The following is a 15049-nucleotide window of genomic DNA, read 5'->3' as shown; positions in this document are numbered from 1 at the left end:
AGAGAGATGTCTCTAACACGTGTGAGTCCTTTTCCACGGGAGTAGGTGGATACTGACGCCCTGCCAGGAAGAGAAAGCGTGTAAAAGACCTGTAACGAGGGAAGAGAGTTTGCTTCATTAGTTTTCAACCCAACAAGAAAACAAAATTGAAAGCTGTCCTTCAGACGGAGTTTGGCTTGCACAACCTGGCAATGCTAGGGCTCCTAATTGCCATAGCCAGAAAGCACAAGTGCCATCTGTGTGCCTCTGCATGTGTGTGTGTGCGTGTGTGTGTACGGTGAGGTGTGTGTGGTGTGCGGTGATTAGCTCCCTGCCGCTCATGCTGTGCGCACCTTGGCAAAACTGTCATCCCGCACGTCGATCGCCTGGCACCAGTTCTGCCCTGACACCCTGTGTCCCTGCTGCTGACAGTTAGGAGTGATGGCATCAGCCAATCGCACCACCCAGGCTGTCACCTCCTCAGTCAAGCACGACTGGCATCATACCCGCTGCTCAGAGGTGTAATGAGCTCTGTTGCCCGTAAAAACCCTGTGCCATCTAACGCTGTTCTTAGGGCCTTCAGCCGTCCAGGTCATTAGCCCGAGGGGGGGGGGGGGGGGGGGGGCATTGCTCTGGGAGTGCACAACGTAGAAGCTCCACTCCATCCTAAGTTAACATACTCTGAGAAGAACTGCCATTCCATTCCAACAAACGGTCTCCTCAAGTCCATACTCCTGAAGAAATGTGTTGAATGGCTAAAAGATTGTTTGCCTCCTCGGTCCGAGACACTTTGCTTCTCTCACCAATGGCAGAGCCAGCTCTGTCTTCTAAGGAATGCAGTTGAGCTCGTGCACGGAATGTACAGCTAGCTTGAGGACCATAAAGCTGACAATGGCAAAAAGCTGTTTTGGATTAAAATGGCTGACTACACCTTCCAGATAATCTTCTAGCACATGACCCACATAGGATTCTTGAACCCTGCCATTGTGAGTCCATGTCGCCCTGGGCAAAAAAAACATTTGCTAATTATCAGTCACCGTTACCTTTTGCTTTTTGAACGGCCCTGGAAGCCTGTTGTGCTGAAGCCAGGTTGGGAGTGTAAACTGGAACGTCCTGCACTGAAGTGCCAGCTGGAGGAAGACGTGAGAGGCTTTGTTCTGTCAGCACTCATCCACACTTACAGTACCAGCTTCTTACTCCCCCTCAGCTGCAGAAAATAGACACGGAACAGAAGGGAAGTTAAAGTTTTATTTCCAAAGTGATTTCTAATATATTTTTATATATTTATATATTTTTTATATTCACTCTCACATCACTGCCTCGGAGTTTTGATCTATTCTTAGAAGAACAGACAGCGAGAGGCTCTTTGCGCCTCCAGAAGAGTTTGGATCTCTCTCAAGGACGCCGTAAAGAGATGGCCGTGCAAAAGGGGGCAGGAGGGGAAGAGAGAGATTGTGCTGCGAAGCAATATCGTCAAACCCGGGGGAGAGATTTAAACGCTCTTCCGAATTTCTGACTGCTGGAATCAATCCTCCTCCTCGGCCCAGTCATGTTCCCAGCCTTGGCAAAGCACTCGCCTTAGATTGATCAGGCGGCTAGCGCAGAGTAGTGAAGACCATGGTGGCCCCCGCAGCAGACTAGCGCAGAGTAGTGAAGACCATGGTGGCCCGCAGTGGCAGTGAAGATGATGATCTCACCCAGACCATGTCCTCCCCATCTCTTTTTTTTTTTTTTTCTCCCTTTCTCTCTTTCTTTCTCTCTCTCTCTTTCTTTCTCTCTCTCTCTTTCTTTCTCTCTCTCTTTCTCTCTTGGTCTCTCTCCTCAACTGCTGTGACGTCGCGGTGTGACCTCCATAACCTTTTCCCCTGTTCCAGTGCCTGTGCTCGCTCCTCGAAAACACAGCACCACCAACAGCAGCAGCAGCAGCGGCGGCGACGTTTGAGGGCGGGTTTGTTATTCATAAAAATGAGTTATCTCCAAATATGAAAGGGGGTTGTGAGTGCAGCTCGGTGCGGAAGGAAGGAAGCTGCGAGGCTATCCGTCACTTTGATCAGCGGTCGGCCACTGACGGGCCCTTGCCTCGCCGCCCCCCCCCCCCTCCACTGACTCACAGCCACTTTTAGACATTAATTAAAGCTTAATTGCTGACTAATTGGACTTTAATGGCTGCCGAGGAACTGAGAGTGGTTGAGGGAAGGAGGGATAGAGAGAGGGATGGAGGGAGGGAGAGGGATGGAGAGAGGGATGGAGGGAGGGAGAGAGAGAGATAGAAAGTGGGCACGAGGGCGGAAGACGTGCGATAGGCTCAGGACGTAGAGGAGAGAACGAACGAACGAAGCCTAATTGTTTATCGCTGTTTGCATCTTGATGAAAAATGGGCTTAGGGAGAATTACCACCCACGTGACCGGTGTTACAAGAGCCTCACTTCTTCCTTTCTCTCTCTCTCTCTCTCTCTCTCTCTCTCTCTCTATCTCTCTCTCTCTCGATCTCCAAACACACAAGGGTGAGATTGCTTTGTTACTTTATGTTGTGCCTGATTTTAATTTCACACTTTAATTAATACGCCATTCATTACTGGTGCCAACGCAAGCGGCAACTTTCCTCAATTAATTCCTCGATTGCCCCAGCGGCTACAGCGGTTGTAAAAATCACTAAAAGAGCACATGTAAGATTTACGATTCAAGCGTGTTAATGCCGCCATCTGAGTCTCTTTCTGAAGCCGCTTAGAAAGGGGCAAGCTTACATTTTCTTCCATTATTTTTGTGATTTATTTTTTTCTGGTCCTCTAGTGTTATGGTGGCAGGAGCACGTCTCTATGTAGTCTCCCAAATGCAAAGTATTATGTGCAATACGTGCTGAACACATGTGATACACAATCAGACAATTCTATGTTAAATGCTTATGGGTAATAAACTCTGACACACACACACACACACACAGGCAGTGGAATGTGCAGAAGTAAAAGTGTCTCTGTTCCTATGAGTTAGGCATGCTTCATGAGCTCCAATGTCCCACTGTGCAGACCCATCAGTTTGTGTCTACTTTATATATATATTATATATATATATATATATATATATATATATATATATATATATATATATGTGTGTGTGTGTGTGTGTGTGTGTGTGTGTGTGTGTGTGTGTGTTGTGTATATGACTTTATGAGGCGTTAAATCTAACATTACCTGATTCTGCACAACATGAATTGAACTGCTTTAATAGGCCTGTCATTTCCAAGCCCACCCCCACTTCAATACCGCAGCTAACATGCACACACGCACACACGCACACACACACACACACACACACACACACACACACACATATAAAGTAGACATAAGCACACGCACATAAGCACACAATCTCTCACTTTCTATCTCACTCTGTCAGTCTGTCTGTCTCCCTCTCTCTCTCATACCCACACACACACACACAGACACAAACACACACACACACACATAGACACACTCCCTCCTCCTCCTCCTCCGGCTCCCGTCTCTATATCCCTTGGATCAGTGTGTGGCTGTTTCTTGTGTGTTTATTTATTTTTAACTCTGTGTGTGGGCCCTCCTCCGCTCCATGTGCTGTCAGGAGTGGCAGCAGCGCTCGGCGAGCCTCCTCCGTGTGAGATCCGCCTCCTCACGTCTCCTGACGCCTCGACAACCACTCCTCCTCACACCTTTATTACTCTTGTCACTTTCCCTTCCCAGCGTCAGACTTGTGTGTGTGTGTGTGTGCGTGCGTGCATATGTGTGTGTGTGTGTGTGTCAGAGAGTGAATGGATTAACATTTTTCTGTATATGTGTGTGTGTGTGTGCATGTGCGCTTGCGTGCTTGTGTTTGTATTTGCCCCTGTGCTGAATTCATAAGGTCAGGAATGTGCATGTGCTCCTCACTGCTCCGGGATGCGGATGCTTCTGTAGCCTCTTCAAAGCGCAGACATGCGCGTGTGTATCATCGAGAGCGAATGTAGGCTGCGCTCAGAAGAATAGCAACTGTGGTAACAGCTTGGCCGATAAAATATTCAGTGCAGTGTGCCCAAATCAGGAGGCGTCGTCCTGTTCCTTTCCAGAAACTCGGCAACAACATCTAATTAACACCACACCCGGCCTGCTGCCACAGTCTTCACATGGGCTGCACTCCAGCACTGCCACATATCTATTTCCCACAATGCCCCTGTTTCCTCTCCCCTCTCCTCTAAGGCGTTCTTTCTGCTTTCTCCCTTTTCTACCTGTTTTTATTTCTTTTTTATTCCATAATTCCCCACACCTATCCTGTCTTCATTTTTGTATGCTTCTCTCTCTCTCTCGCTCTCTTTTCCTCTCTTCCGCTCTACTTCCTTCAGCAAACCCGCTGAATTTCTCCTCTCTTTTTTTCTGTCTCTAAGCAGCGGCGAAGTCGTCGGACTACAAAGTGTGTGTGGAGATCGCCTTGGGCTTTCAAGTGGAAGCAATGAGCAAGGCCATTTTCCCAGTGACAGGTCCAGAGGGGTTGTCTGGGAGGAAAACTGTGCAAGCCAATCTAGGAACACATGAGGGGGTGGAGACGGGTGAGAGAGAGCAAGAGAGGGATAGCGTGTCAGAGAGAGAGAGAGAGAGATGGAGTGAGAGAGAGGGATGGAGAGAGTGAGAGAGGAATAAAGCGAGACAGAGAGAGGGATAAAGTGAGAGAGAGAGAGAGGGGGATTGAGGAGGAGAGAGAGAAAGCCTTTACAAAAACAGCCTCCAATTAGGTCCCAGTTCCTGCGCATTCAGACATGTCAAATTACCCATCATACCCGCGTTCTCTTTTTTCCCCACTAGAGACGTGCAATTCTCACAGGACTCATATGTGCTTTTGCTACTTCTCCTCTCTCAGTCATTCCCTTTTAATTGCTCTGTCTTTCTCTTTCTGGCTGCCTCTCTATCTGTCTCTCTTCCTCTTCCACTTTTTGTTTCCCTCTCTCTCCCTCTCTCTCTCTCTCTTTCTCCTTCTCTTTCTCCCTCCCTCCCTTCTCCCTCTCTGTCCTCTGCCTTTCTCTCTCTCTCTCTCTCTCCACTCTCCCTCCTCTCTCTCTATCTCTCTCCCACTCTCCTGCCCTCTCTCCTTCTCTCTGTATCTCTGTGTATGTGATGATAGTAGCTGGTCCTGCTGAAGCTACACGTTTGACATCATTAAACAGCAGCAGCAGCAGCGGCGGCGCTGGCAGCTTCAGCAGAGGGCACAGCCTCCTTGAGAGAGCTAGAAAGGGGAGAGGAGAGAGAGGAGAGGAGAGGAGGGAAAGAGGAGGGGGGAAAGGAGGAGAGAAGGGAAGAGGAGAGGAGGAAGAGAGGAGAGAGGGGAGAGGAGGAGAGAAGGGAAGAAGAGGAAGAGAGGAGGGGGGAAGGAGGGGAGAGGAGGAGAGAAAGTGGGGAGAGTGAAGAGGAGAAAGGAGAGAGAGAGAGAGAAGAGAGAGGGGAGAGGAGAGAGAGGAAAGGGAAGAGAGCCAGAGCGGGGAGAGAGAAAGAGTCGTCGTCCTGCAGGCCCCATCCATACCCATTAGGCCCCTCCTGGAGCCCATCGGGGGATGACAACTCCCAAGTGCCCCGTGCAGAGATGATGCCTGTGTTCAACCATCCCGAATAACTGATCTATACCCATCCATCCCTCTTTCAGCCTCATCCGGTGGTGTACATTGGAATAACGTTCTTCCAGTTAATAGACGCACTGTGCTTGAGATGATAACTTACTCTCAAGTGCTTTGTGTACCGACATAATGCCCTCGTTCAGCCATGCTGGAAGTGCTGTGCTGTGGAGTCTATAGATCTGTGTGTGGCGGTGGTGATTACCTTTCAGCTCAGGACAAACACAGCATCAGCCACAGCATCTCTGCATCTGGCGCTCTGCAGTTAGGTCTAGCGTTTGGAGCTCACATATAAGGTCCATGTGTAACCTTGAAGTCAGTTTTAAGAGCAACATGCCTCCTTGTCCACCTGTTATTGGGGGGTGAAACATATGCATTTTAGCCCCCCCCCCCATAGGGTGGAGCCCTGTATACATCACTGGTGTGCCAACCCCCCCCCCCCCCCCCCCACTCTCCTCTCATATAGGCCGGGGAAATGATTGGTGTTCATCATTAATGCATTGAATACATTAGTGTGCGTGAAAGATTCATGAGCGCTAAAAAGCCTTAGTCTCTAAAGCAGCTCAGTCTTCTGACCCACACACACACATTCTCTCTCTCTCACTCTCTCTCTCTCCTCACACACACACACACACACACACACACACACAAAAACACACAAACTTAGAGATTAATTTTGTTCTGCACATGAAAACCTGAGAATGGAAGTAGGGAGATGGAATGTGAGCGAGTGAGAGCAAGTGGGAGAGAGCGGGGGAGAGAGAGAGAGAGAGAGGGAGCGAGAGAGAGAGAGAGAGGGAGCGAGAGAGGGAGAGAGAGAGAGAGAGGGAGCGAGAGAGAGGGAGCGAGAGAGAGAGGGAGCGAGAGAGAGAGAGAGATCCTTCTTTCTCCCCTGTCTCTTTCCATTCATATTCATTTGTTCTCCACTTAAGAGGTCCCAGCTCTGTTAGCTAAAGTAATGTGCTGATGAATAAATCATGCCATTCACATGTGCCCCTGCCAGACCACCAACCCAGTATAAGAATATGGAATATAGATCTGTCAGCACCACCCAACACCTGTCTAACTTCACATGTCCTCGTGTGCTTGTAGTCAGGATATGGACATACTGTAGCACTCAGCATTCATCACAAGCCATGCCTGCGCTGGAAATACTGCACTCACTACTTATCACTCTACACCTCACATTTGTCTCTGTCTGCATTTTGTTTCTATTGCTATTTTGCATCCAGTGCTTTCTTTATACAGCATAAGGTATGCATAGCTTGATGACATGGAACTTCCATGATTTTCTTTTTCAAAAGAAGGAGAGAGAGAGAGAGAGAGAGCATAGTTCATTCACAATCAGTCTTGGTTGCTTTAAGGTTAATTTTCCTGTGAAGTCATGACAGGCTGGTTCCAGATCAGTGCTGGCAGTGAATGAGAGATGAAGGGTTCTCTCACCTAATGAAGCACTTTTGGTGCAGAACACAAAAAGCCAGAGTTAGACTCCAGGGCCCGCAGGCTTCGTCATTACCACAGATGATGAGGCGCCTCGCAGAGCACAGCACATCTGGGGTGTCACCGCCACGCGCTCTCGGTGACGCTGTTGCAGAGTCAATAGCAAACAACACACACAAACACACACACACACCACCACAATGGTGAGTCAGAATGATGTAGTGAATGACGCAAAATGTCTGAATAAATTAGACAAGAACTGTTTATGATACAGAGGCCGTAGTGGCCTGCCTGAGAGAGCTAGAGTGGAAAACAAAGAGATGATGGAGGAGGAGGAGAAAGAGAGAGATAGAGGGAGGAGGAGGGGGAGGAGACAGATAGAGGGAGGAGGAGGAGGAGGAGGAGAGAGATAGATGGAGGAGGAGGGGAGAGATAGAAGGAGGAGGAGGAGAGATAGAGGAGGAGGAGGAGGAGAGATAGAGGAGGAGGAGAGATAGAGGAGGAGGAGGAGGAGGAGGAGAGATAGAGGAGGAGGAGGAGGAGGAGGAGGAGAGATAGATGGAGGAGGAGGGGAGAGATAGATGGAGGAGGAGGAGGAGGAGAGATAGAGGAGGAGGAGGAGGAGGAGGAGAGATAGATGGAGGCTTTACGTCAACTCCCCCGTGGTGGTGGCACACTGGCTCCTGTCAGTCAGCTGGAGGCAGCCACAGCAGCAGTAGCAGCAACGTGAACCCAGGAGGAGGGTTTGAGGCGACGGCCAGCCACGCTGCGTAGCTAGCCTGTCCCCCCGAGACACGGCAAGCCTCGGTTGAAAGTACTTAAAGTGGGAAATGGAAACATCCCTCACAGGCACAGAGCCAAAGGGGGGGGGGGGAGAGAGACAGACAGAGAGAGAGAGAGAGAGATGGATTGAATGAGAAAGGGGGAGATGAAGATAAGGTAATGGAGAGAGTAAAACATGTGTGGGCAGGCAAACTGAGTCATGTAAAGTATATATTGGAAGTCTGGTGTTTTCTCACAGTCAGATGTGGTCATGAAAGCTCTCTGTTTGTTTATCCCCAGGATGCTGGAGCACAGACCAGAGCCCAGGGACCGCAGAGGCTATAGAGACGGTGACTCGGACTCACACAGGGGCGGATATGCACCCTGACAGCCCCTCCCCAACAACAACATACACACACACACACACACACACAGTCTGTTCCTGACACTCCCCCCTCTGCACTATCCCTCCTTCTCTGCACTGGAGTCAGCAGGAGTGACCCCCCCCCCATCCCTGCATTTCTATCACCTGTGCACAGCCTTCTTCCCTGGGATTTAATGACTGGGGGCTGGGCCTTCTGGGTGCCTGTGCCTAGCGGCCTCCAAACCAACTCCCAAAACTCCCATCTGCCAGCCTGGCTTGCCCGACTCGGTGATCCCCACCCCCCTTGGGTGGGGAGCGGTAGCAGAGCGTGAAATGGCATTTTGGGACACACTCCTCTATTGTTTTGTTTTCCTACATTTTTATAATTTGTTTGATAGAGCTATATCACAAAATCATTTATATTGTATAGTCGCTGGTGTGTGTACGTAAATCACATAAGTCGCAGCAGTCATAGTGACAGTATATAGTGCTTACAGCAAAGTGAAATACATGCTCTGCGTTAGCTGTGTCCATAGTCCAATCACACGTCTCCGCTGTCTCCTTCCTTAGTAAAATGCCAAATTTGTGTTCTATATGAGTACCTCTTTGCCAGCCTAAGTGCGATCATCACAATCATCCTTTTAATGATAGAATCTGCTGTAGGAATCATGCAAATGCTGATTGCTCTAATTGCTGCTGGTGTACTGTCAGGCCTTGGGGTTTCAGGCGTGCCTATGCCCTTGGGGTAATGCTATTTTAACGTCTTAATTTCTCCCTACAGGGTCCATGGTTCAGAGCTCTGCTGAGCCTACATCTGTGAATTACTGTGCAATGAACTGGTGAAAATGACTAGAATATCAGTGGAGGCTATGCTGCGTGGAAGTATTATTAGATCCATGCTCATTTAAATACTGCAGAGTTTAAAGTGCTAGAACACACACATACACACACACACACACACACACACACACTGCTCTGTAGTCTTGACTTTGAGGGAGTATGAGGGAATAGTTTTTCCATGTAAGAGTGAGAGGTGCTCTGGGATTTCTGTACTGTCTTCTTTGTCTTCATCTTGGGACTTTTCTTTTCTCATTTCTTGTTTTGAAAGAAACAAACTCTACTGAGAATGACAGCAAGAAAGTGTTTCAATTTCTCAAGTGCTTGAAAGATGCTTTTATTTTCAAACTTTGAATAAAAATGCAGATGAAATGAAACACTGAGATCTCTATATACTGTAAGAAACTTACAGAAAAAGGATGCATGCATACAATATACACGTGAATGTTTTTCATGGGTACCTTTTATCTTCCATTTTTCTTTCAGCTTTGTTTTCTGTTTTCAGGCGTGTATCAAGGTAAAATAGCTTCAATTTGATGTTGTCTTTGCATCATCCAACAACATTCAGTAGGCAAACGTCAGACCTCTTTGCATTCTCTCTCTCTCTCTCTCCCACTCTGTCTCTCTCTCTCTATCCTTCTCTCTCTCTCTCTTTCCTTCCCTTCTTCCCTCTCATTTGTTCTCTCTCCTTGTCCTTGGCCTCCTACAGGAAGTGTGTCTTCACACCTAAGTCCCCCCACCACACACACACACACACACACACACACACACTTGCACAATTTTGGCTGTGCTTGCTGGCTCAGCATTGTCCGATGTAACTGCATTCAGGCGTTGATGGGAGTGAAATTCACTTTGCCAGTGGCGGCGGTCAGAGAGGAAAACGGGGCTTTGAGTCACACACACCCCCCCCCCCCCCCCCCACACACACACACACACACCACACACACACCCCCCCCCCCCCCACACACACACACACACACCTCCCTCCATTACCCACAACCCCGTGTGCTTCCCTTTATAGAAATAATGGAGCTTAATGGCTGCGTTTACTCAGTAGACATTGATTCCTCGCTCAGCAGAAAGACATGGCTGATTGTTACAGCAACCAGAGGCACTCAAGCCTCTTTAGTCGTCCTTTGTACACTAAAATTGATTCTGGCCACAGTTGCGACACAGAGGCAGCATGTGTGTGTGTGTGTGTTTCATTTTTTTAAACGCCATCAAAAGAGAACCCCCACCACCACCACCTCCTGATCCTGTTTTCACACATAATCATTATGCCCTCGTCCAAAACACCTCCATCATCTGTTTCAGGCCATCAGAGGTGCCTACACACCGCAGACCTGACGAGGGACACAACAGTGTCATTTGTCTCTGCAAGAAGGCCCACAGGAAAATAAGAACATAAAAGGTGTTAGATGCTGGGGTCTAAATTTGCCCCATTTTCTCCACACGCGCCATTACTTCAGGTTCTGTAGGCACCGCACGGCCCATCTACCTTCAGATGGAGGCAGAGCCATTAGCCGCCCCTTCCACACCCTACAGGAAGGGTCTGGAGATAATAGGTGAATTTGTGTTGACAAATATTAATTGCTTTGTGTGGTTTGGAATTAAATTGGTTACGTGAGGTGGTTGCTAGTCACAGAACAGCCTTTGTTCTGTTAGGAAAGTAAAAAGAAATGTTAAGCAAATTTGCTTTTCTTGCTCTCATTATAAGTGTGTCTGTGTGTGTGTTTCTTGCTCATTATTACAAGTGTGTGTGTGCGTTTGTCAGTTTGTAGTGTGTATACAGTACAATGTCTGGACTGGGTCTAGCAATGTGTTCAGATACTCTTAAGTCAATGTGTCTGTCTGTGGGTGAGAGGGTCCTTTATGATTGGCTGTATGTTTGTAGGTTATTTACTATCTGTCGGTGGTGTGCATGTAAATAGTTTATTGCCCGTGGCTTCTGTGTATGTAGCCACTTTATGTGTGTGTGTGTGTGTGTGAATGTGAGGTCAGAAATAACGATACACTCCACTGATGGCTTAAAACCTTGGTGTTCAGCATATTCCAGTTCCATCTGCTTGAGGGGTGTGTGTGTGTGTGGTGTGTGTGTGTGTGTGAGAGAGAGAGAGAGAGAGACTGGAACAAATCCCAAGAATTGATTTCTTTTTTATCACAGGTGAGGAAAATGTTCCTGTCTTTATAGGATATTCAGTTTTTCATATATCTTTCACTGCCTCTTTCCTGCCCTCTTCACATACACACAGAAACTCTCTCTCTCTCACACACACACAAACACACACATGCATACACACACTCTGACTAGAATATCTTATTTCTTAGGTGACAAGTTTTTGCCTTCCCCATCATATTTTCCTCTCTTCTCTACGCCTCACACACTCTTCCTTATTTCACACACACACACACACACACACACACATTTTCTCTCTTTACATCTATACTGTATCTCACACACATACAGACACACACATCTATCTTTCCTTTACTGTTAAGCTGCCTCTCCTTTTTCTCTTTCTCTTCTCTATACCTGTTTCTTTCTTACTTTTCCTACTTTCTCTCCATCCTCCCTCACTCTTTCTCTCTGTCTCTCTCACTCTCCCTCTCTCTGTCTCTCTCATTCTCCCATTTGGGATGTAATCAGTGGCATCCGCAGGTACCCAGATGGTATTCTATTGCCCTCTGATCCCCGTGCTGTTGCAAACAAGACAATCAATTATGGATGCTACAACCAGGAACAGTGAGCATCCGACGCCCACACCAGCCGTCTGGACCGAGAGGCCGAACCGACAAACCTCACATACTCTGCAGCCGACCATGACCGGCCAGGGAATTGGACAACGTGCCCTGCCATCGATCACGTTATTCGCCATTCCAGGTCATGTGGGCATCATATCCGAGGCGTGCATTTAGGGGTGACTGTCTGTGACCAATGACTGTAAACCACATGGACGGTATGACATTGTGTATTAGTGTTCTTGTAAAGATAATAAGCCAAAGTTGGTCGGCCATATCTGGACAAATTGGTGCCAGAGCGTGCATAGTACATACTTTATCCTACCACAAGTTAAGCCAAAGTTGGTCAGGCATATTCCTAGAAAAAATTGACTGTAGAATTGACCATATATTATCAAATCTAAAAAAAGTCAAACTTTATTTCTTGCCTGTGGCTTCACCTTTGCTTGAGTGTAAGCTGTCCATCATTTTTTACAGTCATTAGTTGGGATGGGGACGGATGTGCCGAGAGCTCATCAGACTGATGAGTGGTGACCGGGTGGCAGCTCTTAGACCTGACATCCATCTCCCCCTGACATTTTGGCACCATGTGGAGGGTCATCCTTAGCCATGTCCATCTCCTGGTTTCTCTGTCAATCGGCAACCTATCGGAGCAGAGAGGGCTTCGTGTCAGAATGAGATGTGAGATACAGCAGGGGGTCAGCAATTAGAGAGTGTGTGTGTGTGTGGGGGGGGGGGGGGAGAGGTCCCTTCGCCAGAAAGAATTATGCAATTATGTTAAATTGTGCACATTCAAACACTTTGGAGGGATTATTTTAAAACTTATAAGATCCAGATAAGAATTCTGAGAGGGCATATCCCCACCTAGCATCAATGGGCACAACCTCACTGGGGTGTGATGGTTACGGACATGGCCAGTCTTAGCTGTCAGCTGTGCTGCAGATCCCTGAACTGCACTGAGTAGCTAACAACAGAGGATGGGCCCTCATGCACACATTCAACCTGGGTGACATGGGGAAATCAGGGACGGAGAAAAAGTTAGGGAAATCACCAATCTTAGCCACTTCCTTTTGGGACCTGGGAGCTTCTCCGATGATGGGAAGTGTAGCGGTGATGGCCAATCTCTTCCCTGTTACCAACCTGTGAGGCACTGTGGGTAGCTCAGGAGCTTAGGGAGTGTGTAGCCTAGTGCTCAACCTGGATAAGATGCGAGATGGGCGATGGGAGTCACAGTCACAGACACGGCTGATCTCAAAACACCGCGCCAGCCTGCTGGGGCCCATGAGCTGCTCAGAGTGACAGCCTTTGGGAGGCGCGCGGTGGTGGCAGCAGCAGCAGCAGCACTATTAACAGCAGCTGTGAGATGTGGATGATGAATGGTGTGCAGCAGTACCGGGTCAGCAGCAGAGAAGAGAACACATCCCTGGACACTGCAGGGGTGGGAAGCCTGCCTACAGGAAGTAAAAGTCCTACTAGTGTGTGCAGTATTTGTTTCAAGTCATTCACTAAACCAGCTGAGTCTGATTAGCACCACTTTTCAGCCAGGTAGGTGAGGTAATTAGTGAGATCACCTATTTGAAGTGCACAGGTGGCACCATGGTAGTGTTACCTAATACACTTTCTATAGCTGAGATTTCCCATCTCTGCACCCAGGACCTCTGCTACAGCACACAGCTGTACTGTAGGAGTCGAGTGTCGCATGATAAACAGAGTGCACCATTACGCAGGGAACAGCTGCACTGATTTAACAGTTTCTGCACAGAAACTAAAATAGAATTGTACATCATTCCATAGAGAGAGAGAGAGAGAGTGTGTGTGTGTGTGTGTGAGTTGAGTCATGAGTAGTGCTTAGGGTGAATGTTAGGTTGAGTTCAGCCCGCAGCACTATGGCGATGTTAATGAACGTCACTCAGCGAGCTGTGATGTGAGAACACATCACATGTTTGTTTGTTTATTTACTTATTTTTATCTGGCTAACACTCTCAGCTACCTTGTTTTGTTTTTTTATGTCCGACAAGTTACATAGCTGAAACCATGTAATGTGTCTAATAGAGTTTATTAAGATGACCCAATGAGGCCTCAAGACTCTAAATTGTCATAACAAATATTTTTTATTACATTTTCACAATGGAATTCTAATGAAAATTTTGATTGATAACTTTCATATTAAGCAAAGTGAATACATTTTACTAAAGACTGTTGGCTAAAGATTTTCTAAAGACTGCTTCAGAATATCCCTCATTTGGATAATACTCCTGAAGCAACATAGATATCTGTGACATACTACCGTACATTGCTTTTGATTTTGAAAGGATGGCCCACAGGGGAAACCTGTCATATCTTTCCACACATAATTTTTTTTTTAATGTAAACGCTTTCTTCTGTGAGGGAGTGAGTGAGAGACTTTATTCTTTATTTTTCCCTACTATATATATAACTATACAAAATATATTTTTTTATAATAATAATTAAAATTATTATTATTTATTACAATGTTACACAAAATATCTTTAACTTCTTCAAAAAACACTTAGACTTTAGCTAGGCTATACCACAACACCATCAGGAGGTGTCAGCCCCATGACAATCTCATGGTGTGAAGCAGGAGCCAAACTTCAACCTTCTCTCTCCTTCTCGCCGCTCCTCACACTGACTTGACTGGAAAAATAAACAGTCGTAGACGCAATTTTCTGATTCCCCTCTGTGGAGTGCACCACTCTGAAATGCATATTGTTTCTCTAAGCATGTCATGGATGTAGGATGGCTGCGTCATGGGTGTAGGATGGCTGTGATAGTTGTGTCATGGATGTAGGATGGCTATGATAGTTGTGTCATGGATGTAGGATGGCTGTGTCATGGATGTAGGATGGCTGTGTGATGGCTGTGATAGTTGTGTCATGGCTGTGTGATAGTTGTTGCATGGATCTAGGATGGCTGTGTCATGGCTGTGTCATGGATGTAGGATGGCTGTGTGATGGCTGTGTCATTGATGTAGGATGGCTGTGATGGCTGTGTCATTGATGTAGGATGGCTGTGATGGCTGTGTCATGGATGTAGGATGGCTGTGATGGCTGTGTCATGGATGTGTGATGGCTGTGATGGCTGTGTCATGGATGTAGGATGGCTGTGTCATGGCTGTGTCATGGATGTAGGATGGCTGTGATGGCTGTGTCATGGATGTAGGATGGCTGTGATGGCTGTGTCATGGATGTAGGATGGCTGTGATGGCTGTGTCATGGTTGCTGTGATGTGTTGTGGGGGAGGAGGGTGCGAGATGAGAGGGCTTTATTGAGCAAGTGGCCGTTGGCGCCGTCCAGATATAA

The 15049-nt window shown here is 47.4% G+C and overlaps 1 protein-coding gene across 1 annotated transcript in view; it reads left to right on the top strand.

Annotated features, from left to right (window-relative positions):
- The window catches only part of trim44 (tripartite motif containing 44), a 37038-nt gene extending 27674 nt beyond the window's left edge, over positions 1-9364 (top strand). The window contains exon 6 of the mRNA XM_076270415.1: positions 8087-9364. Within this exon, the coding sequence (XP_076126530.1) occupies positions 8087-8174 (88 nt within the window). The 3' untranslated portion in view covers positions 8175-9364. The remainder of the gene's footprint in view (positions 1-8086) is intronic.
- The last annotated feature ends 5685 nt before the right edge of the window (positions 9365-15049 follow it).

The sequence above is a fragment of the Alosa pseudoharengus genome, unplaced genomic scaffold, assembly GCF_046254945.1.
Source record: "Alosa pseudoharengus isolate Yale_2024_CS ecotype anadromous, Long Island Sound unplaced genomic scaffold, YU_APseudo_1.1 YU_APseudo_1.1_scf_10, whole genome shotgun sequence".
NCBI classification, from domain to species: Eukaryota; Metazoa; Chordata; class Actinopteri; order Clupeiformes; family Clupeidae; genus Alosa; species Alosa pseudoharengus.
Note: the sequence above shows the minus strand (reverse complement) of the source record. Positions and strands in the feature narration are given on the sequence as shown.